Below are 24675 nucleotides of genomic sequence, written 5' to 3'. Positions count from 1 at the left end.
CCTCCGTGGGCCGCATAAAAGCCCTCCACGGGCCTGATCCAGCCCAGGGGCCATATCACGGACACCCCTGTTTTAAACATTTATTAGCTGCCTTTCTGCCTTGCGGAACTCAACGTGGCTTACAATGTAAATAAAACAACAATGATTAAAAACATATACAAGACTACAATTTAAAACCTCAGCTAGGACTGTCAATAAATAAAAACTAAATTAGTCAAATGCAGTCCTGTGGGCAAACCCGCAGCAAAAGGGTGTATGGCTACTTTGCCACAGAGTGAGTACAGTACCAAAACATATCTGTAGATCTCAAAGTTACACAAGGAGTAGCAGAGCTTCAAGCTTAACCAGCTATATAAAAATTTACCTTGGGATTACAGAACGTAAAAACAGACTGAATCAGACTGGCAACATATCCTGACCGATACCAAATGCTACACTGACAAAATACAATATAGTCCACCGCACAGACAAGTACTGCAGTCCCTTGCGTCAGTCACTGCCATGTTCCAGCAGCCTAACATTTCAGGAAGTATGACATCCTTGCAACTTTCAACCTTCACCCAGGGATAGTCAACCTGCTACTTTTAAATCAAGAATCTTTCCAGATACAAGAGAGGACGATTTGCTTGGGTCACAAGAGACACAGCCGAGAGAAGGATGTGACATTGCTGGGACGGCCTTCAGGTTTGTAGAGACCCCTTCCCATCTATCCCTAGCTCCACTTTGCAGCTCTGTTGATCTTATCTTCTATGTCATGGTAAGGAAACAGATATATTGATAACAGATCACCCTAATTTTCAAGCAAGTCATCAAATTGCCAGGCAGATGGGATTTTTTTGCTTCAAGAGTAACAAGATGCAAAAGTGTTCCCCAGACCATTTCACCAGCCAGTTTTGGACATCATGCAACAAAAAGAGAGTTGGGAACAGCAGCTTTATGAGTCTTTCTTTTTAAGTATATTTTGCTTCTTTTATAACAGACCTTTCTCCCCAGGGGGGACCCGTTTTCCCTATCAGCTTAAGAAATGTGTCCAGTGTGGCAAAGAAATGTGCGTGCTTCACACACTCAACTAATCTGCCTGCTACCATCCTCTGAATATAAGAACCTTTAATCACCCAGCACATCAACAAGCGTGAAGACCTCTGATGAGTGGGAAATGTTCTTTTGCGGGCATCCACGGCTTTCCCATACGTGACAGTCTTTTTAATGCTGTGTATTTCCGACCCTTTTTCCTCTTTCCAGACTTCTCCATCTGTTCCAACCAAGCCAGAGCTTTCTGCTATGTCTGCATGGTTTCCCTCTCTATAAGACCCAGGACTATTGGGTTAAAGCGCTGCTTTCTTCCCATCTCTTTCTACATATTCCACTTCCTCCCAAATGTCGTTTTGCCATATGCTACAATCCTGGCCCCTCGGCCCCTCGGCCCTTCCAAGCTGTACACAGCCCTGAGTTCATCAGAAGCAGATTTTTTATACGTACCTCCTAGAAGGGACACAGACCTGGCAGCTCAGACCAGAGAGATCCCAGGACTGAATGGAGATCTCTGGAGAACATGAACTTACGCCAGGCTTGGTATGGGACTGGAGAGCCGGTACTCCCCTCCCTCCCTCCCTCCCTCCCTCTTTCTTTCTTCCCCCTAAATAATCTAGAGCTTTCCAGAAAAAAAACCATGCGTCTGTGCAATGATGTCAGCAGCTAGCTAGCAACCTGTTTCCAGGAAAAGAAGAGGGAAATGGCAGCAGGGCCGGCCAGGGCCGCCCTCTTTGGATTGGACCACCAAGGTGACCTAAAAAGCAAAAGTCCAGACCCCTCAAGCCCTGCGGAAGAAAGCGCAGCTCACAGCTGCCGGACGTGAGGTCCCCCCTCAACCGCCCCCCCCCCGCCCCACATAGTCGCTCGGGACGGGGCGGAGGAGGGGTCCCCCTCAGCAGCCCGCCAACCACCCAGGCTGCCCTTCTGGAGCGGAGTGACAGCTCTCCACCGGGTCCGCTGAGGTCGGGGGGGGGGGCTTGGAAGGGAAGGGAAGGGAGGGGCCCCCCTCTGCTCCGGACCTTCGCCGGCCCTCTCCCAGGGGCCTCCCTTCCAGTCTGCGCAGGACCCCTCCGCCCGGAGACCCCGCCAGGAACCCCCGGCTTCGGGCCGGCCCGCCGGAGACCCTCCCCGCCTCGCCCGCCCGCCCAGCATCCCAAGCCCCCCGGGGCCACACGCGGATGCGCCGCCGCCGCCCGCTGGGGGAATGTCGCCCGTCCGTCCGTTTGCGGGACACAGGAAACAGCCCCCCCCGCCGCCCCCGCCGCCCCCACTCACCCGATGCGGAACAGCAGGGGGGCGGCCGAGGCCATCCGCACCTGGCGCGAGCGGCCCGCCGCCGCCAACCGCTGCAAGGCCGCCCCCACCGGCCGCCACACCACGCCCCCCCCGCCCCCCCCCCGGAACGCCGAGCCGCGGACCGCCAAGCCAAGCCATGCCATGCCTGGCCGGGCCACGCCTCTGCGCGCCGGAGCCCCGCCCCCGCCCCCCCCCCGGGAAGGAGCCGCGCTCGGCCCCTCGCCTCGCCTCGCCTCGCCTCGCCTCGCCTCGCCTGGCGGGGGCGTCCTGCGCGGGGGCGGCCCGGCCTGCCTGCGCTGCCCATCTCGCTCCCCTCCGGGCCGCCGGTGGTCTCGCAAACCCGCGGGCGCGTCTGGCCTCGGGCAGCTCCCGGCTATTTCAGCCCTCGTGCACAACGACGCGCGGCGGAACCGCAGCGATCCCCCCTCCCCCCCCCCCCGCCAGCAGGCGGCCCGGGGCAAGAAAACAGCATTTTCCCGACGCCCGCCCTGGCCCTAACGACACTGCCAGATTGACGAAGAAGCGAAACAAGCTATAGCTTAGGGGCCCCCTCTCTTGCCCCCCCCCAAAAAAAAAATTAAAAAGAAAAAGAAACTGGATGTACATTTCCAAAATATAAGATAAAAAACATATAAAATAAAACCTACATACAGCAACAGTGTTTTGTGTTGTGTAGGCTCCTAGGATGTAAGTACTAGGCCCCACTTGCTAGCCTGCTCCCTAAAATATTACTGGTTTGCGCGTTTCTATATATAGGGTGCCTACATTCTGCATGGATTGGTTGCATGGCAACAGGTAGCATGCAGCTGCAGACTGCAGCACAGCGCAGTTGAATGTAGGTCAAGTTGTTGTACTTGTCATCTAATATTAAAATGTGCTTGTAGACAGATGATCAGGCAGCATAGACTAAGGGTATGAGTCTTATGCCTACTGATTGATTTCATGTAGTACATAATTTATTTATTTTGATCCCATTATAAAATTACTTTGGAAAAAATATTCATCTTTATTATGTAGTAGTAGGCCTATTATTTACTAGTACAGTTCCCTATTACCCCCACTTGCTACTATAATACTATATATAAATATTATAATTATATTAAATATTTTTCATACAGTTTCTAAAATGTCATCCAGAAGTTTCAAAAGTGGAGCTCAAAAGAGGAAGGAGAAGCAGAAAGCTGAAGAAGAGCTTAGCAAATTGCCAAAATTAGATAGCTTCTTTACAAAGACAGATAAGGGGCCTGATGAACCCAAAGTCTATACCACAGCGAGTCAGTCATGAGATAGTCGTCCCATTCCTGATACAGAACCTGGTACATCTAGTTCTGTACAATCTGCTTCAATGACTGAAGCAAGAAATATTCAGATTGACCAACCAGAGAGTAGTACAAGCACAGAAGATTCAACATCAAAATACAAACAGAATGATGTTGGGCTATGGAGTGATTTAAGCAAAGTTGACATTGTATACTGGGTAGAAAAAGGTCCGTCAGAGTGTCAGCTCTCAGATGGTTCATTTGAAAAGTCAAAGAGGTCTTTTGCAAACCAAGACAGATATTGTTCAAAGAGCTTGTTCTATCCCAAACAGGCTAATGGTGAAAAATACTGCAGAGAATGGTTAGTATATTCACCAGAAACTGGTCGTGTATACTGTTTTGTGTGTAAACTCTTTTCAGATTCTTCCACACCATTATCATCAGATGGATTTTCTGATTGGCGCAACACCTATTTAGTTCAAAGTCATGAAAACACTGAAGACCATAGAACAGCTTCAATAGCATATCTTACAAGAAGAAAACGTGGCTCAACAATTGACTGTCAACTAGCAGAACAGAGACATAATGAACGGCAGTACTGGAAACATATTCTTGAACGAGTTATGGCAGTCATAATAACTGGGAGAGCGTGGTTTACCTTTCAGAGGAGGTGAGGAAATATTTGGTTCTCCTCACAATGGCAATTATATTGGGAAAATTTGGGGTCCAGTTCTTGTAAGGGGATCCCCGGTACTTAACTTTCTGCTACCAATTCAGAGGGAATGGATCGATCCTCTTGAACTATAGAGAATTGGAGATCACACACACGCACAAAAGACACAAAGCGTTTGTCTTTGTAATAAACAATCTTTACTCTAACTCAGGGTAGGGGGAAGTCACTGGGATAAAAAACAAATAATCCACTTGATATCCACTTGTAGATTTGCTGTCTGTTCTAGTACCACCTAGACTAGCATCCATGTATCCTATCAGTTTCAGCTCAGTATTTGGAGTTATCTTCAACTTCAAATCAATAGTTTTCTTTAAGTATTGTGTGAGGTGTTTGATTGCATTCCAATCATGTTCTGCAGGTGTGCTGGTCCTTCTACTTAGGATTCCAACTGCTGCACTTATATCCGGTCTACTAACGTTGCTCAAGTATAGAAGTTTTCCAATAGCTTCTCTGTATTTGTGATTGTTAGGCAATAGTTCACCTCCGTCTAGATCCACATATGAAGGGTCAAGAGGAGTGTTCTTGGTCTTGCACTCCTTCATGTTCATGAATTGTAGAAATTCCAGTATTTTGCTCCTTTGATTGATTGAAAATCCATTGTCTTGGTTTCTTTCAATCTCCATTCCAAGATAGTTCTTTACTTCTCCAAGCAGTTTTACTTCTACTGATTCATTCAGTTTGCTTGCAATTTCTTTTGCAGCTTCTTCAGTGTCAGAACATATCAGAAGATCGTCTACAAAAGTTAAAATAAAGACCCATCCATCATCCTTCTTCCTTCTGAATAAACATTTTTCTATATTTCCTTGTTCAAAGCCTTGAGCTTTCAATAATGAGGTAAGTTTGTGGTTCCATGCTCTTGCTGACTGTTTAAGCCCATACAAAGTCTTTTCAAGTTTACAAACTTGATTTTTAGCATCACAGTCCTTTAATCCTGGTGGAAGTTCCATGTATATTTCTTCTGATAAGTCTCCATTCAGGAAAGCTGTTTTGACGTCGAGTTGCAGTACCACAGCCGTGTGACTAATCACAGGTGCGTAGGTTTCTGTGTAGTCAGTTCCATACTTCTGGGTAAATCCTTTTGCAACTAGTCTTGCTTTGTATTTGTCAACAGTTCCATCAAAATTCTTCTTAACCTTGAATATCCATTTACACCCCACAGTCTTCTTGTTTGGTGGGAGTTCGGTTAGTTTCCAGGTATTATTTTTCTGCAGTGAGTCTAATTCTTCTTGGATTGCCTTCAGCCATCTTGACCGCTCCCCATCGGACAACTTTTGCAGTTCGTCCCAACTTGAGGGTTCCACGTGGCTGACAATTCCAGTGAAAAGACTCAGTTTTTCTGCTGGTATTCCTTTTGTAGTCCTTGTAGATCTCCTTAAGGTCTGAGTGGGTTCCGCTGTTCCATCAGCACCGGGATCAACCCCTTTTGAATCTGCAGTCTCTTGTTGTTCCGCAGGAGCAGGTGGATTGCAATCCCATGCTGTAAATGGAATCTCCATGGTTTCCTCTTCACAAACCTCTGGATCATTAAAGTTATTAATTTGTTGATTATTAATAACATTTCTTTCATCTATGTATACTGCATTCAATATTTGTACATTGTAAGTCTTAATGTCCATTATCCTGTACCCTTTTGAGAAAGGATGGTATTGTAAGGGTCTGTAAGCTTTTGCTTTGTGTGTTCCCCCCCCCCCCGGGCTCGTAAAAGCAGTCCAGGCCTTTTGCCTTTCCTTGGTTCAGGCGCTGCGTCTAGCAGGCCCCAGGTTGGAATGTCTCTTCCCACCGTCCACCTCCCTTGCTCTCTCCGACTCCCTCCCACCAGCTGTGGCCTTGGTGTTCAGATAGCAATAACGAGCTTCCTGAGGTCTTTGATGTTCCTGTACCATGCACAATTATCTCGTAGATTCCCATAACATACATTTGACATCTGCTTCCCTGTAGGGATTATAATTCTGTCTTTGTGAAATTGCTAACACTTGCAACTTTACCATTGTAAGGCCTATACTAACCTGAAGCTTCCAATAAAGTTCCTTGGTTCTGCATGACCGTCTGAGCAAGTGATTTTATGGAGTTTGCACAGGGAGGTTGGGAACCCTCACATTAAGTTGCAAGTCCTCTGCCTCGTTGTCCTGCTCCTGTACCGTTCTTGGACAGCTATGGCAGGCAACGGGGATGACAACGACAAGAAGGACAGCACCGTACCCAAGGAGCCCGATCCGGCCCCTTCGGAAGGGAAGTCAACTGGGAAGACGCCCAGTGGAGCTGACTCGGGATCGGGTCTGGGTACAAAGCCCAAGTCTACCCGCTTGAATACCTGGCTGGAGTCTCCCCGGGGTTGGTCGCTCCCACAGAGCGACGCGCGGTCACGACGGACTGCAGTTCACGGGTTGAGGTTCGAGGACGATCCCGCCCGAAAGGAAGCCCTGCTGCTTCACCAGATGGATGAGGAGCGGCAGCGCTGGCAGGAGGAGCACCAGGAATTACTGGACCGGATGGATGCCATGAACGTGGTGATTCTGGACATGGCTCAAGCCATGGACGACCTGAAGGTACCGACGCCACCCGTGGCTCCGGCGGACGGAGGGCAGCAACCAGGCCCACCTTTGGCTCCCGCACCTCCCATCCGTCCCACTCCACCGGCCCGCCGAGACCTGAAAATCACGTATGACGGGTCGAGTGACCAGCTGACGTTTTTTATGGTACAAGTGGACATTTTTATGCGGGAACAGACCCGGACCTTTACCTCGGAAGAATCCCGGGTCCAATACGTGGCGTCTCTTCTACAGGGTGAGGCGGCCGCCTGGATGGTACTGCAGTATGAGCTCCGCTCCCCGGTCTTGCGAAGTCTTGATGACTTCATGATCGCCCTTCGACATCGTTTCGAGGACCCGCATTTGGGTGAGTGAGCAAAAACCGCCTTGCTACAACTGCGTCAAGGGACTAAGTCGGTTACGCAGTATGCAAGCGAATTTCAGTCGCTCTCGAGTAAGATTTTGGACTGGAGTGAAGCTACCAGGGTGCAGTATTTCCGCGAAGGTTTGAACCCGGAATTGCAACACTGGGCTTTCATGCAAGGTAACCCTCCCGATGTTGAAGGGTGGGTTCGTCACGCCGCTGACATCGAGAACCGAAAGCAGCTGCTGCTCCTGTCCCGGCAACGCACCGGACGGGAGACCAAGACCCGTGGAGACAGGCCCGGCGGTCCGAAGGACTCTCGTCCCCCCTCGGGGGGAGGACCATCCGTGACCGAATGCCGCAAACGCTTTGAGAGCGGGGCCTGTCTCGTTTGTGGGGGAAGGGGACACTTTGCCTCTCAATGCCCTTCCCGACCCGGACGTCCGGGACCGTCTCGTCCGACAACGACCGAACCTGAGAAGCCCCCTTCCGAGGGGCAACCTCGCCGCCGGAGCGGCGCACCGAGCCGACGGGGCGCACCCTCGGCAATGCACGCACGCACCAAGGTCGAAGCCTCGGGCACTTCTGGCCCATCGGGGCCACGGATTACAAATGAAACCTTTGACTCATTGGAGTCACGGATTACAAATGCCGTGTCTGCTTCCTCCAGCGAGGAGGAGGACTGGGACATGCTGGCAAAAAACGCCGTCGGTCTGCTGTAAAGGGGGCTCCTCAGCAGACCGCTCCGAACGTTGTGCAAGGAGCTCCACTGATGGTAAGCGCTCAGGAAGACAATGTGTATGTAAAGGTCAATCTTTCATTGCCAAAAGGGGGGCCCATGTTAGAATTTACAGCCCTAGTTGACTCGGGTTGTGCCCGCACCCTGATAAGCGAAGAGACTGCCCGACAATTGCGAGTTAAGCGAAAGCGACTACCTGAACCCATCCGCTTTTCCCAAATGGATGGCAGTGACTTTAAAAAGGGGCCTGTTACTCACCGCACTGCCGCGGTCGTCATGGCCGTAGGGGAGCATTGGGAACGGCTCTATTTTACCATTGCTCCCATTGCCGCGCCCGTTGTTTTAGGGATGAACTGGTTGTTGGGGCACAATCCTTCCATAGACTGGATCGAGCGGATGCTCACCTTTCCCCGTAACCTGTGTGAATTCCATGATAAAGACCGAGCGCTTAAAACCCCCGCAGCCGCCCTCGTGGGGGCCCCTTCTATCAAAGCTTCCCTGCCTCAGCTCCCCAGCGAGTATTCCCAGTTTGCCGATGTGTTTGACGTGCGGGAATGCGACGAATTGCCCCCCCACCGGGAGACGGACTGTGCTATTGAAATAGTGGGGGATGGCAAATTATCCAAAGGGAAGGTCTACCCCATGAGTCCTAATGAAAAGGCGGTGTTGCGAGAATATTTGGAAACCAATCTAGCACGGGGCTTTATCCGCCCGTCAAAGGCACCATACTCGGCCCCCGCCTTCTTTGTCAAGAAAAAGACGGGAGACTTAACACTGTATTGATTTCCATAGACTGAATGCTGTCACTCAGTCTAATGCATACCCCCTCCCTCTCATTCCAGACCTTCTCGCACAATTGAAGGAGGGCCGAATCTTCACCAAATTGGATTTGGTGGAGGCTTACCACCGTATCCGCATACGGGAAGGGGACGAACCGAAGACTGCCTTCTCAAGTTGTTTTGGAATGTTTGAGTATTTAGTGATGCCGTTCGGACTTTCGGGGGCTCCGAGTGTGTTCATGCAATTGATTAATGAAGTACTTCATGATTTATTATTCCGCGGGGTGGTGGTTTTCTTGGATGATATCCTCATTTATACGAAGAACATGAAGGAGCACGTACAACTGGTGCGCGAGGTGCTGCAGCGGCTGCGCGAGCACAAACTGTTTGCTAAGGTTTCTAAATGTGATTTCCACCAACCCTCCATCACTTTTCTGGGGTATGTGATTTCTCACCAAGGCTTAGAGATGGATCCCGAGAAGGTTCGGGCGGTAATGGAGTGGGACCCCCCCACCATGCGCAGACATTTGCAGCAGTTTTTGGGCTTTGCTAACTTTTACCGGAACTTCATCCCTAACTTTGCCCAGGTAGCGCTCCCTCTCACTTCGCTCCTGCGTACAAAAGGGAAAGGGGCGGGAGCCGCCTCGCCCTCTGCTAGGTTTCAATGGACTTCGGACTGCCAGCAGGCTTTCGATACGCTCAAGTGGCTTTTCTCGTCCGAACCCGTTCTCGCGCACCCTGATTGTGAAAAACCTTTTATGGTCCAGGTCGATGCCTCTGACATTGCCATGGGGGGGCCCCTCTTGCAACGGGACGAGGACGGTCAGCTGAAACCTTGTGCCTATTTTTCTAAAAAGTTCTCCCAATCCGCAATCAACTGGGCCATTTGGGAGAAGGAAGTCGCAGCTGTTAAACATGCCCTCACCATTTGGAGGCATTTTCTGGAGGGGGCAGAGATCCCTTTTGAGGTTTGCAGTGATCACAAGAACCTAGAGGCCTTAAAAGGGGCTAGAAAGCTCACCGCAAAACAGATTCGTTGGGCACAGTTTTTTGCCAAATTCCGCTTTATCCTGAAACATGTGCCAGGAAAGGACAATGCGTTAGTGGATGCTCTTTCTAGGCTCCCCCAATACCGCAATGACTTTGACCGGCCGGTAGACTCCTTGTTTACCCCTGAACAGAGAGGGGAAGTCTCGGGACTTGCAGTAACCACCCGGTCCCAGTCCCACCGCCAGGATTTTCCTCCCCTCAAGGGAGTCCCGGAGGCTTTTCAACAGCGGCTCCGGGACGCTTCTTTGAGGGAGGCGGATCAGCAGGTTCTCCCCGCAAATCTTGACCGACAGGGCTCCTTTTGGTTGCAGGGGGGTAGGCTTTATGTCCCCGAAGTACTCTGGAAAGAGGTGCTGGGAATGGTGCATGGGGCCAAACTTGCGGGGCATTTTGGGTTTGTAAAGACTTTGCATTTGTTGCGGCGTCAACAGGTATGAGAGCCGATGTGGAGTTATACGTGCGCAGCTGTCCCATTTGCGCCATTGCCAAAAAACGAATGGGAAAGCCCCCTGGACTCTTAAAGCCTCTGGAGACTCCGACCATGCCCTGGGAAGTAATCGCCATGGATTTTATCACTGATTTGCCCCCAAGTCGGGGAAAAACTGTACTGTGGGTGATAACAGACTTATTCTCTAAACAGGTTCACTTTGTTCCTTGTGCGGGGCTACCATCAGCCCAAAAGTTGGGGGTGGAAGAGCAAGGACTCTCTTCAGCCTACCACCCCCAGACCGATGGTCAGACCGAACGTGTCAATGCTGTAGTAGAATGCTATTTAAGGTGTTATGTCAATTACCACCAGGACGATCGGGTAGACCTACTGCCTTTTGCTGAGTATGCCTACAATAATGCCCCCCATTCCTCCACAGGTTTCCGTCCTTTTCACGTGGTTTATGGAAAGGACTTTGGGCCTTTTGGTTCTCCTAACATCACTCCTGAACTTGAGGGGGTGCAGGAAGTTCAGGATTGGGTACAAGTAGTGCAGACCACTTGGCCCTGGCTGCAGACAAACCTGGAAAGGGCCAAGCGCAAGTACAAAGACCAGGCCGATAAACATAGGTCTCCAGGGTGGGAACTCAAGGTGGGGGGGCAGGTTTACCTTTCCACAAAGAACCTACGGTCACTTCGGCCTTGCAAAAAACTTAGTGACAAGTATGTAGGTCCTTTCCCCATCACCCGGGTGATCAATGACGTCACGGTAGAGTTGGAACTTCCCAAGTCTCTTCGAGGGGTGCATCCGGTGTTCCATATCAGCCTACTTAAACCATACGTTGCTGCCCCTCAGTTTCACCCTCTCCCTAAGTCTGAAGTTCCTACAGTTGTGGGAGGGGAATCGCATCTAGAAGTTTCTAAAGTGTTGGACTCTAAGCTGAAAAAGGGTAAAATGTTCTATTTGATCCGCTGGAAGCACCTGGGGTCCGCCCAGGATGAGTGGGTGGCCGCTCCCCATGTGGCGGCTCCCCGTCTGGTTCGAGAGTTTCACTCTGCCTATCCTGACAAGCCTCGTCCGCCCGGACTCGGGGGAGGGGGGCCTTAAGGGGGGCAGAATGTGAGGGTCTGTATGCCTTGCCTTGGGTAGGCCTTTGCCTTGTATGTTCCCCCCCCCTCCCTGGGCTCGTAAAAGCAGTCCAGGCCTCTTGACTTTCCTTGGTTCAGGCGCAGCATCTGACAGGCCCCAGGTTGGAATGTCTCTTCCCTCTTCCCACGTCCCTCCCTTGCTCTCACTGACTCCCTTCCACCACTGTGGCCTTGGTGGGTAGATAGTACTAACAAGCTCTGAGTTCTTTGATGTTTTGTACCATGCACAATTATCTCGTAGATTCCCATAACATACGTTTGACATCTGCTTCCCTGTAGGGGTTATAATTCTGTCTTTGTGAATCTGTATTCACTTGCAACTTTACCAGTGTGCGGCCTGTATCATCTGAAGCTTCCAATTAAAGTTTCTTGTTTCTGCATGACTGTCTGAGCAAGTGATTTTATGGAGTTTGCACAGAGAGGTCAGGAACCCTCACACATTACTGTCTTCTGGTATGTTTTACCATTGTCCAGTTGTACAGTCATATGTTTCCTGTTCTTACGTCTTCCCTTGTTTGTACCTGTTGTGGTTACTTCTGTTATTATTCAGACTGTCCTGTCTCTGTAGCTGGCTTGTTAAGAAAACTGGAAGCTATAGGCTTTCCCGCCAGAGAGACAGGAAGTGCAACTTCGATCCTGCCTCCCCAAGCAATGGGCGGGAAAACCCAAGCTTTCAAGATGCCCTTCTGTCTCAGAGCTGAAAGAGCCCTCTCAGTGAGTAAACAAGGCTACATTCCATTCCAGCTCTTACACTATCCCGACTTTTTTAAATTCTGTTTAAAGTTCACAACATGACATTATCTCTGTGGTGGGATAATCATATGATCTTGGTTTTAGCAGTTCTGTTCCTCCCCCTCCCCCCTGGTTTTTATATCTTCCCTGTCTTAGTGTGTGCTTTTAGTGCTCTTCTGTTTTTTATCTTTTTCTTATCTCCTTTGCACTTCTTGTTCTGTTGACCTTTACCAGTTTCCCTTATTCAGTGTTTCAGTTCTAATTCTCATGTCATGCAGATAACCTGTCAAATTGCACTTTCTGTTTCTGATCTTCCCTTGCTGATCTCTCTCTTGGTCTTCTTGCTATTTTGTCACAGCTCCCTTTATCTAGTCATGACATTCTGTTAGATTATGAGCTGTGCCACATTCCTATAAATCAGATTGAGGTAGAACTGATGAGAGAAGGTGGGCAGGTGTGTGAAAGATCTTATGGCCTCCCCCCCCCAAACTTGTTTTTCTCCTGGGACCTCCAGAGATCAAAACCGAACCCCTGCCCACACAAAAAAAAAGGGATTGGGGGGAGGGATCTGAAGACAGAAAGTGTGGGTTAGGGAAGGGTTCACTCACCAAGTGTGTACTTCGTCTATTGCTGATGTTATCGATTTCCCTCTTCTCCATGGAGAAAATGTGTTATTTTTGACACTTCTCCTTATTTTTTTCTTCAGATTTATAACTCAGGCCCAGATACAACTTGGTTGTTCTGTTGATTCTTCCTTCACTTTTGTTCTCTTTCTGGCTTGTCTGGATTATTGCAATGCTTCTCTATCCCTGTCTTAAACTCTTGTTACTAGCATGCATTCTGCTGCCTGTCTTATTTTTTCTGTATACAACATACATACATGTTTCTCTACAATTTATTTACACTCTGGGAACTATTGGGGTGGGTTCACACTCCATTTTAATATTGTTGTTAAACCACAGTAAGAATAGCAGTATAGTCGACATTGGGTTTTCACTATTCTTCTGTCATGTTGCCTGCCAATTCTATTCATCGTAACACCAGTGTCCCGACACTCTAGCCAGGAGGTTCTGATCTGGCCACATTTCAAAAAAACATGTGTCATGAGTCAGCCTGCTGAGGCTTCCTTGGATGAAGAGGACCTTGAAGCAGAGAAAGGCAGTGGAACAGAGCAGCCTCAGCAGGCTGAGCAAACACAGGCAGGAGGGACCTCCCCATATCTATAGCTGCCCAGCACAGGGGGCTTACCTGTGCCAGAAGCTCAGCCACAGGTGGTGTTGCCAGAAAGCCCTCCAGAGCCACTGGAGCAGAGGCGCAAAAGACTCAGGGCTCAGCTACATGACAGAAGAAGTGCCAGACTAGAAGCTCAGCAAAGGACACTCCCAGATGACTGTAATGAGACTAACAAGCTTCACCAAGCAGAGAATGCTGAGTCAGGGTAAAGCACAGCAGCTGATCCACTTCAAAGCTATTTAAGCAGGCCACTGTGGCTGACTCACTGTGGGAGTCATGTGTTGCCACAGAACTCTGGTTGTGGCTGGAACTGTGTGATCCTGAACCTAGAGGCAAGTAGGCATTTGACTTGGACTTACCCTCGCCGTGCCCCTGGCCCTTAGACCAGTTGCTATACAGGACAACATGGAAGTAAAATAGCTGAGATATCACAGTTTTGGAAAATGGTCTTGATCTGAAAGGTATGGAAACTTTGTAACTGATTTGTGCATACCCAAAAGCATACCTTCATTTTTTGACAAACCTTTACAAATATTCCAGAGGGCTTAGCTTGTTCTGGTTTTTGTGAAAAAGAGTTCTGTATTAATAAAGTGTTGATTGTTTAAGCTCTAATGATGAGGCAAGTAAGATCAAGTTATGAGATCATTTGTCACAATTATAATCTCCTTTATTGGCATAGAGTCAATACACGGAGTGACCACATAATAGCATCGAATTGTTGCAAATAAGCATTGCTGAGAAGGTCAGAACACAATTAAATAAAAAAATGCTAAAGTTAATAAAACCCTCTAATTAACTTGCTGATGAATTTTCATAGCAAACCTCAGAAAATGTGCCACTTTCTCCAACGTATCAGATGAGTGATTATTCAATAGAAAAAGAGCATTAAGGGAGTCAGAAGAATTTAACTTATTTGTCAAAACAGGCCTTAAATATATACTGTGAATTTCTGCATTTGTCTTCAGTAAAGTAAACCATTTTTGTAGAATGTCTTCTCCCCTTCAAAACATAGTAGTATTTTGCCCAGCCAAACACCAAGGAGGTAAACTGTGCCCTTTTACTGGAGCCAGTTATGTGTAAAAGGGAATTCCAGAAGAGAAAGAGGCAGGCAGAAAAAAGGAAGAGGAGTTTGGGTTGATGCATTTACTTTTAAAGGTGGTTTTGATTTTTTTTTTAAATTACACAATTTTATTGCATGAAGTAGCAACAACAAAATAATGCAACACCGGAACAAAGCAGTAGAGTAAAACTAAAACTTTCAGAATTAACCCAGCTGCTTGTCAAAAAAGTGGTGCTTCATTTTCGCTTGTTCTTTTAGATTAAACTGTCTTCCTTTACAAGTGGGGGCTGTAACACTAAATATGATATGAAATTGTCAGTGCTACATTCATGCTTAAAACAAATTTGACCGCATAAAAATTATTAACATTGAATGACCACAGGAAGAAATGAATGTAACAACAGTGCCTATTAGGACAAAACAGTAAGAAAAAGGGACAATAAAACATTTGTTAATTTTAAATATTCTCTTGATTTTGCTTACATCTCACCTTCTTGGTCTTTGTGTTCTTGTTGCCTCCTTAAGCTTGTCATTTTTCTGTTTCTTCATGATCTTCCTCCTTGTTGCTTCTCAATTATGGAATTTGATGCTCTGTTTAGGATTGTGCTGTTAAATCTAGAGAGAGCCTAAGACATCTTGACAACTTGAGCTGAGGCCATTTCCACATGGGTTATCTGTCTGGGGTTCAATGGTGTTGTGAAACAGTCCTTTTGTCCTGCTTCCCCACAGAATAGTGATGCATTTGTGCACTTCCCGGGGTTCCCCCAGCTTTTCTCCAATCTTTCTCAAACCTACTTTACTGCAAAGTTTTGGAAAAGATCACAGTAAAGCCAGGCTGCCATGTGGGTGGGAAACTTTGGATTTTACCAATGTGGCCTTTTATGCATGGCTGTTTCCTTCATGATCACCCCTCTGACGACTTTCGGTTTTTGTTTTGATTATTCATGCTGTTTCTGACTGTCAGTGGTCACCTCACTCCCCCCCTGTGTTTCCCTGTGTTTTGCCCGCGTTTTCAAATCCATTTAAATCCAACCAGGTGAATAACACAATTTTTATCTGCAGTACCATATCCATCATGGTCTGATAGGATCATAAAAAAAATATTTACAATTAGTTTTGATCCACAAAATCTGATAGAGTCGGGACTAAAGAAAGCCAAGTCTGTGGTCCATCAATGTCTCATTGATATTGAGTTACAAAATTACAATGCTCTTCTTTCTAACTACTTTAAAAAACATCAGGTCATGGATAGGCAGTTATTCAGCCCCTTATCTAACCTCAATTGCCTCCCCAACATTAAGATGGGCCTTTTCTAGGGCCTGATTTGACGCCCTTCCATCTGCGCAGGTGTGCTACCAGTGAACTCTTCGAACAAGCCTGACCTCTCTGTAAAGGTTGGCTTTGTTTTCATGCTGGTTTTTCACTGGTATCTCAGGAATGATGGCCAGCATATCAATGTGCAGGGTACACTGAAAATAGTAGTCATTACGTATTACTCTTTTACTTGTTTCCCCCAAGAAACTCTTTTGCAAAATATTTTTGCCAGTTAGAGCATTTCTGGCTCACATACCATTTTTAGCCTCATTTTGTTCAATTCTATTTTTAAAAACTCTTATACTCTGTTCTGTGCTACTCCTGCAGAAAGCCCATCTGGTTCTATGGCAACCCTGATGTCATAAAGATGTCTAGCATTTAAATGGCATCCACAAGGCAGAGGGAAATCTGAAGACTTCTGTGAGGCCTGAGTTAACATTTTGGGTCCCAGCACTGTTTGCAATTACCGCAATAGTACAATGTCTCATCTGCTCATTTCACTCATGCGCACACTCAGGTGGGGTCTCTGTTCTCCCATCCTGCTCTGACTCCTATTCACCCTGGCTGTTGTTCACTGGATTTTGCAGGTCCCGGCTGATTCACACACTGATCTTCTCTAGTTACGATCTCAAATTCTTTCACTGTTTCCCACAACTATGGCATTTTTATTCTTATTTCATTGTATTTTGTTTTTTTCTCCCTGAACATCATTTGGTTTCCATTTTCATATTTAAGAATAAATCCAACCAGGATTTTTCTCTGTGGCAACGACACTGGTAAGTTGCAGTTTATACAACTCAGCATTGTCACGGGAACAGGATTTTTGAGACAGTCTTACGTAGGAGACGCGTCATGTTTAGCTGTGCAGGAGTGTGAAAAACAACCATGCCTTTTTATAGGATGGCTAGATTTGAGTCCATTTGCACCTTAGAGACTAGCAAGATTCTTGGGGTTGCAGCAAAAGGAATTGCATTAGTTTTTAAAGTGCCACTAGACTCCTGTTTTACTTTGCTGCTACAGACTAGCACAGCTGCCCATCTGGAATTATCAAAAAGGAGTCTTAAAGACAAATATTGTAAAATATTTATACCCCACTTCCTCCCCCCCCCCAAGATGGGACCTGAAGCAGCCTGTAGCAATGAACCACAGTGGTTAAAAGGGAAATACAAAAATACAGACTACTTAAAACAGTCTGTCTAACTTCTCAGTTAACAATTAAAAGCATGATTAAACAACTCTGTTTGAGGCAGTTTACAGGAACTTTTAAGCATAGTTTCCTTCCTCACCTCTTCAGGGGGCAGCAGTTTTATAAAAGAGGAGGGGCCACAAAAGATACCCCCACTCAGGCAAAAACAGTCCTCACTGCCGTAGTGAGGGATCTGCTAACAAAACCTGGAAGGATCATTGAAGCTGCCACATAGGCATGTAAGGTATGCTGTTGAATGCTATGAGATTCTTGCTTTTAAATGTGGTGTTTAGATTCTGACATATGCTGGTGTCCAAAATCTCTATTCCTAATTCCCAGTTGACGGCCCCTTTTTGCTTTCTTCTACAAATCCTAAGAGACCTGCGCTCTGTACCACCAACTCCCCCAAAGCCATGTTCCTTTAAGAGGCGGGGAAGGAAGCTGTTGCTGTGGAAACCTGGGGATACATTGCGACTCACCTTGGAAGGAAAGAAAGCCTAGTGAGTCTACACAGAAGGGGAGAGGCCCTGGGGGGGCAGCGTGGGGGGGGGGTCGGGCTTTGTTTTTCTTCTCTAAACTCGTTTTCTTCTGGCGTTCCTGCCAGATGGGCTGTAAAACAACTGGGGTGTTGGGAGCTGCTGGAGGACAGACATCTTGCTCCATGAGGATGCCGGAGAAGGGAAGCCGAGCGGCCACCGCAGCAGCCCTTCTCTGTCCAAACACAGATTCACATTTACGTTTTGTTGATTAATTCACTATTAAGCTGTGAGCCGTTCAAACTCTGCAAAAAGAGGAGGCCTCAATCTTCAGTCTTGCTTCAGGAAAGGAGGAGATAATGCATCCAGGATTTCCCATCCCTGGGGCACATTTCAGTCGATTTCTAGCCAATTGTAGGCTTATACAGCCCCCCTCTTGCTGGGTGGTCTGTAAGCAGGATGGTGGGGGGGGGGGTGCCGTGTTTAGTAATTTTGTGGTGTGATGTTCTTACCTTATTTCATTCTGTGGAACCCTGAATCAGAAAATGTCATACTGTTACGCACAAGCCCCTTTCCCCCCACTGGCTACCTATGTCTCTTTTGTTCTTAAATATTGTGTTGCCTTTCTCTTTATTGCGCCTGTGGCCTGGAATTCTGTGTTTGGTGAGGGGCTGGCTTGCTTTGTGTGTCTGCCTCACTCTTCTATTCATTTCCAAGCCTCCCAGGGCGCACTAGAGGTTCATCGTCATTCAATGTGTTCCCTAGAGTTCCACTGAGGGCCGTGACCCCACTTGCTACACCCTCAGCAAGATAAGGAACAGAAAGAGGTATCATGCGGCAAACACTTCAAATAGGTATCCGTTTAACTGTCACAGCTTCACCCAAAGAACCTTGGGAGCTGTAGTTTCTTGCCACATATTGTTTTCACTGTACCGGTTAGTGCGAAGACTCATAGGCTAGGTATATTAACTAACTGGGTCCTTTACAGAGTCAGTATTGTGTTGATTTCTGTGCTGTGTCTCTCCTCGGTATATAATCAAATGATAAATGTGCTATCCAGTTTGAAGCTCCTACATGCACTTTTTACAAATGGATGAGCTAGTTTTTACCATCTTTAATTGTTCCACCATCACACCAAGCCAGTGAGTTAACTGTTGTTGTTCCCATTTTACAGATGTAGAGTTCAGTTTGCTCAAGATGTCAGGGGAGGGGGGAACACAGCATATAGTACAAATTTGGGTAGCCACCAGCTAGGAGTAGGACAGGATGAGAACTGAAGGTAACTCACTTCTGTGCCATTCAAAAAGGAACTACCAAACCATTTTCCTCAGTGCAGTGCTACATATCTGAAATGCACTAATTAATACTTACAAGGGGATTGCTGCCATGAAGCACCATAGCAAGGAAGCTTATTCAGTTTACCTTACATAAGACCTGATTATCTCTACATTAGCACAAGCTGGTTAATTGTAGTTTTGTATAACATTGTTAGGATAAGTTAGGATAATGACCATGTCTGCTGTTTTGCTTGCACATATCCATATCCTCTTTCCAGAATTCCTCACTACAAACCTTTAGAAAGTCTTCCTATTCCATGGCTTCTGGGAATCTGCTGTCTACAGTGCAAGTGGCAAACTCATTGGAGGCAGCGAAAGAGAAAGTCCCGAATGCAAGCAAGAGTGCAGTAGAGTTCCTTTCACATATTGGTGGGTATCATACCTCAGAGAGGTCCTCTATGTCATTGGGGGGGGGTGTCAGCCAGGAATATCTCTATTCTACAAACATAGGGCATTAACGCATGGGCAGAATGTTCCTGGTTCGCTCCTCTGTTATCCCACAATATTTTAATCCCACAATATTTAAGTCTGGATAATCAAACGCATGACGCCAGCCTATCCCACATTAAGTCTGAAACAAGTAGCTGCTGGAGGCTCCCCGTGCGTTTGAACCAACCATATAATGTGGGATAGTTCGCAATGCGGGATAGCAGGGGAGTGACATCGCCCAAGGATTGGCTGAGGAGTTATCCAATCAAAGGGCGATTCTCCCCCCCTTTTTTTTCTTTGAACGCCAGCGTTCCGGTATACCATCGTCTCAACCTGTCAATTAAAAAAAGGCGGGACGGGAGACCGGAAGCAGCAATTGCTCGCACAGGAAAGGGGGCGGGACGGGGGACAGGAAGCGGCAGTTGCTCGCCAGGGAAGGGGGCGGGACGGAGGAGACCGGTAAGGAGCATTAGTAGCGAGCTAGCCGAGTAATTACACGCACGTCGGCGTTCCGGTAATGTAGCGGAATTAAAAAAAAGTAGCGGATTAGAACCGAAAAGATCGCTATAAACCAGGGATTGATTAACCCGGGTTTTTTGGCCTTAATTCGCGAATAAGGTGGGTCCGATGCGCAGCCCTTGGACGGTCGTGCGTGTGGACCATGGAGATTCGCTACTATTAAGGCACAAAAGCGAGACAAATTGGCCGTGCGTTAAGCCCCATAGAAGTCTTGTTTTGCAGTTCCTAGTTTACCTAAGTTACAAATTTTTAACACCTGATATAGGTCAGAAATATACGAAGCTACCCTTTTTGAGGAAAATTATCATATTTCTTACTGAATCCTCAAGCAAAACCAAACTCGACTAGACAGCTCCCAACCAAGGGCCTGGTGCCACCCCCACCACTCCAGAATTACCCCTTCTGGTTGTCATGAAGAATTCCATTAAGATGTTTGGTGTATATCCCAGCTAATTCTGTTTCCCCCCACAAGCCACATAATTTCACCATGCCTTTTGAAAAGAAGGGCTGTGATAGAACACTTAGGTTTTTAGGCATTTTCTGAGCCACCTTGTGGTCCAGTTACAGGCCATGAGTACGGCTAGAAGGTGAGCAAATATATTAATAATACAGGGCAAGCAATGGCCAGTTCCAATTACTTTGGACCACTTTCTGAAGTAGGTTTATTTGGGGCCATGTTTCTGTTATGTAAGGAATTTCCTTTGTATTGGTGATCCCTGGGGTAGATTTCAGATTTCAATCGCCAGACAGTTGTAAGCTGCCCCCTAATATCAGAAAATGAGGCTCACATAGCTGGACATAGAGAGCGGGCTGTGCCCCACCCTTCACCATTCCCCTCCAAGGGCCTTTTGAACTGACACATTGGCCTTGAAAAGAAGGGTGGGGGTGGTTACATGCAGCCTGTGTGGCTCTAGCCATAAAGGTCACTTTTCCTTCTACTCTTTGATTATGGGTAATTTAACTACACCTCCAAACTGATTCTAGTGTCCAGGCTCTCTGAGCATGAATTTTACCGTTATGCTTTCCTACATAAATAAACCAAATCAAAGCTGTATTGTTTATGAACGCCTTGTCTAATTTTTGGTATTCATCAAAAATAACTAGTATCGTCAAATCTGACTAAGGGATCTTTGACTTTTGAAAGCGTATACCCAAAAATCTTGGTCTACTTAAATCTAATATTTTTGGAGGGACATTTTTCCATTTTGAACGGGGACACAAAATTCCTCGTGCGTCCTTCGAGTGATGCCGGTCCCTGTGGGTCCCCTCTTTCAGGAACGGAGGAGATCCAGCCCTGCCTTTTTGAAGAGTCCCTGGTTGCCATCTCAGACAATGGGCAGACAATAGGAATGTTCTCCATCTCGGTAAAGTGGTCCCACTATTCACTGGATGAATGGTGTGAAGAAAACTGCTACCTGGTGCGTGCAAGAAGCCAAGGGACTGTTGACAGCATACCCTGCACAACTTCCATTACAGGTAACCACTGGTGGAGCAGAACAGTAGAGAGGAGGGAGAAATGTGGTGACCCCTTGAGCCCAATTACAGCTTTCAAAACCTGGGTTTTCAAATTGAGGATATGGAATCTTGATGTTAAGGCTTGGATCCTATTAAGTCTGCGTGGGGAGGACACACGAGGTCGAGACGGAGTTCCAACAACAATGCTTTATTGTCGTGAAGAACCAGAACTAAAGAACACAGTGCAAACGGCCCTGCTTATATGCCCCCCTGGCCGCCCGTGGCCACTCCCCCTCTGATCCGTGATGGGGGGAACAACCCCGGGTTGTCAATGGTGCGTGCCAGCTTAGGGCCAATGGTGCGTGCCGGTTTGGGCCAATGGCGCGTGCAGGGATTAGGATCCTTTGCCCGAGACTCAAGCTCCTGAGTTTCCCCCTGCATATCGCCTAACTATGTACATACATAATACCCCTCCCCCCTAAGTCCGGACAATGCAGGAGCAGTCAAAGTCCTTGAGGAAGCCCTGTCGTGCTCGTACTCGTTGCAAGCAGTGCGGTGCCGGGACGGGGGTTGCTGGTGGTGGTGTCAGTGCAGGGTCGGATGCGCCCTCAACGGAGGGAACGTCTTCCATTGAGCAGTCGGTGGGGCCTGTCTCGCTAGCCAGGAGTAGGTCCTCCGGCTGCTGGATTTCCGGTGCCGCAGCTTGCTCTAGGTCCGCGGCACTGGAAGGCGCTGGTGTTGCTGGACCAGGGACAGCATCGGCCAGGTCCGCGGGGTGGTGGCGGAGCTGGTCTATGTGATGCCAAAGTACTCACCCTTCTGGGGTGGTGACCCTGTATGACACCGGGCCGTTGCTTCCTGGACGGTGGTGGGAATCTAGGCCGGTCCTGCCCCCTAGTTGTGGGCGTAGACCAGGTCATCCCGCTCAATGACCCTCGGGGTGGCGGTAGAGTCCTTGTGGGCCAGGCACTCCGGTGCCAGATCGGGGTGCAGCCTGTCGAGCATGGTCTTCGGGCAGTGGCCCATGAGGAGCTCGGCTGGGCTGCTGCCGGTTGCAGAGTTCAGGGTGATGTGTTGGAACAATAGGAAGTCGGCCAGCTGCACGTCCCAGTCCCCCCCGATCCATGCGCCATAATGCCTCCTTCATTGTTTGGACCATTCACTCCACCTGGCCGTTGGTGGCAGGATGGAATGGGGCTGAGGTCATGTGGCGGATTATGTTGTCAGCCAGGAACTCCTGGAATTGGGCCAAGGTGAATTGGACCCCGTTGTCAGAGACCACGATGTCCGGCAAGCCGTGGGTCGCAAAGAGCCAGCACAGCTCCCGGAAGACTACTCGCATGGTCATTGACCCAACATCTATCACCTCCAGCCACTTGGAGTAGGAGTCAATGACAATCAGGAATGTCTTACCCTGGAAAGGCCCCACAAAGTCAATGTGGATGCGGGACCAGGGCGTGCGCGTTGACTCCCAGTGTTGGGTTGGTGCGCACGGCATTTCTGGATGTGACTCCTGGCAGCGGTGGCAACGCTTGACCCACTCTTCTACTGTGGCGTCGATGCCCAGCCACCACACGTAGCTCCGGGCCAGGGCCTTCATGCGCACGATTCCAGGATGGCAGATGTGTAGTGCCTCTAGGATCCTCGTGCGGAGTTTGGCCGGAACCACGACCTGGCTCCCCCAGAGCAGGCAGCCCTTGTGGAGGAACAGTTCATGCTGGCGGGTGGCAAACGGCATGAACTCCCCATCTGGACGGGCTGCCGGCCACACCTTCCCCACCCAGTTGAGAACCTGGACAAGGGTTCGGTCCTTAGCCGTGTGGGCAGCAATGTCTGAAGCTTGCAGGGGTGGCTCCGGCAGGGTCTCAAGTAGCAGGATGTCGTGGGCTGGAGAGGGATTGGGGTCGGAACACTCGAGCGGCAGGCGGCTGAGAGTGTCAGCATTTGCGATGCTCTTGCCGGAACGATGCAGGAGCCTGAAGTCATACGCATTCAGGAAAATCGACCAGTGGAGCATGCTGGGGGACAGTATCTGTGGAGTTTGGCAATCCAACATGAACAGGCCCAGCAGCGGCTTGTGATCCGTCATGACGGTGAAGGGATGGCCGTACACATAATCGTGAAATTTCTTGACACAGGCTACGACGGCGAGAGCCTCCCGGTCAATCTGGGCGTAGTTGCTTTTCGCCGAGGAGAGAGTCCGGGAGTAGAACATGATCAGGGCCTCCCGACCGTCCGGCAGCAGGTGGTTGAGGACGGCTCCGATGCCATAGGGTGAGTCATCGCAGGTCAACACCACCAGCAGGCGCTCATTGAAGTGGCCGGGTGTTCGCCAAGCTGGACCTCGCACAGGCTTACCAGCAGCTGCCTGTGGACTCTGAGTCAGCTGAAGTGCAGACAATAGTCACCCACCGGGGTGCCTTCTGGGTGATGCCCAGGTTGCGGAAAGTGTCCAAGGAGATGATAGAGAGGGCCAAGCCCGAGTCAACCTCCATTTCACAAGGGGCGCCCTCGATCTCAACTGAGATGGAAACCTTCTCCATGCCGTGGACCCTGTGGAGGTGGGTGCTCTTGACAGAGTGGCGGCAGTGGCAAGGCGAAGCACAGTCACCATCTGCCATTTCGTGGACGGGGTGGGCAACGCTATCTTTCTTTCCAGAGCCAGGCGGACGACCCTTCTTGGTGGAGCAGCTGTGAGGTCTGGGTCCACCTGTCGAATCCCAAACAAGAGAACATCCAAACAGAGTTGTCTAAGAAGCCATTTATTTGGAAAGCATAAGGTGGAAAGCAGAAGCTTATAGGAAAGAGGGGCGAGGACTCAAGTGGGGACACGGCGGGAAAGTTGAATACATATACATCAGAAAGGCACCGTTAGAAACTAGGCTGACTCTGGTGCCCAGAGTCTCTGTAGAGATTACAGCTATCGGCCGGGGTGCAGACCGTCATAACATAAGCAAAGCTACTTGTCCTTGACTCCAGCTGCGCTCCCAGCCCGGACCTCACATTCTGCCTCCCTTAGAGCCCTCCCCCCCATGTCAGACGATGGGGCAGGCTTCTCTGGATACGAAGCATGGAATTGACGTAGTAGGTGAGGGGCGGAGATGTGACGGTGTTTAACCCATTCGTCGTGGGCTGGACTGAAATGTTTCCAATGTACTAGGTATTCCACGCCTCCCCTATGAATGCGGGAATCGAGGATTTTGGAAACCTCACAATATTCCTGCCCCCCCATCATTTCGGGAACCTCGGGGGGCTTTTCAGGATGCCACAGGGATGTGGGCATATACTGTTTCAATAAACTGACATGAAAAACCGGATGGACCCTTTTCAATCTCTTGGGGAGTTGCAGCTCCACTGTGACTTCATTAATTATACGAGTGATAGGAAAAGGACCAATGAATTTTTCACTCAGTTTCTTGGAGGGCTGTAGAGACCTGAGGTTTTTGGTGGAGAGATATACTTGATCTCCCACCCTGAATGACATTCCTGCAGACCGATGCTTGTCAGCTTGGGCCTTATACTTTCTTTTGGCCCGTTCTAGGTTTTTACTTAACCATGGCCAGGTAGACTGGATGGTTT

At 48.6% G+C, this 24675-nt stretch overlaps 2 protein-coding genes across 2 annotated transcripts in view; one reads left to right on the top strand and one right to left on the bottom strand.

The window, feature by feature from the left end:
* Nucleotides 1–2471, bottom strand: part of PNKD (PNKD metallo-beta-lactamase domain containing) — a 50276-nt gene extending 47805 nt beyond the window's left edge. Inside the window, exon 1 of the mRNA XM_056861616.1 lies at nucleotides 2308–2471. Coding sequence (XP_056717594.1) covers nucleotides 2308–2471 — 164 coding nt within the window. The remainder of the gene's footprint in view (nucleotides 1–2307) is intronic.
* A 16479-nt stretch (nucleotides 2472–18950) lies between these two features.
* CATIP (ciliogenesis associated TTC17 interacting protein) overlaps nucleotides 18951–24675 on the top strand; it is a 43930-nt gene continuing 38205 nt past the window's right edge. Inside the window, exons 1-2 of the mRNA XM_056861502.1 lie at nucleotides 18951–19062; nucleotides 20917–21117. Coding sequence (XP_056717480.1) covers nucleotides 18951–19062; nucleotides 20917–21117 — 313 coding nt within the window. The remainder of the gene's footprint in view (nucleotides 19063–20916; nucleotides 21118–24675) is intronic.

Source organism: Euleptes europaea, chromosome 15, assembly GCF_029931775.1.
Source record: "Euleptes europaea isolate rEulEur1 chromosome 15, rEulEur1.hap1, whole genome shotgun sequence".
Lineage (NCBI taxonomy): Eukaryota > Metazoa > Chordata > Lepidosauria > Squamata > Sphaerodactylidae > Euleptes > Euleptes europaea.
Note: the sequence above shows the minus strand (reverse complement) of the source record. Positions and strands in the feature narration are given on the sequence as shown.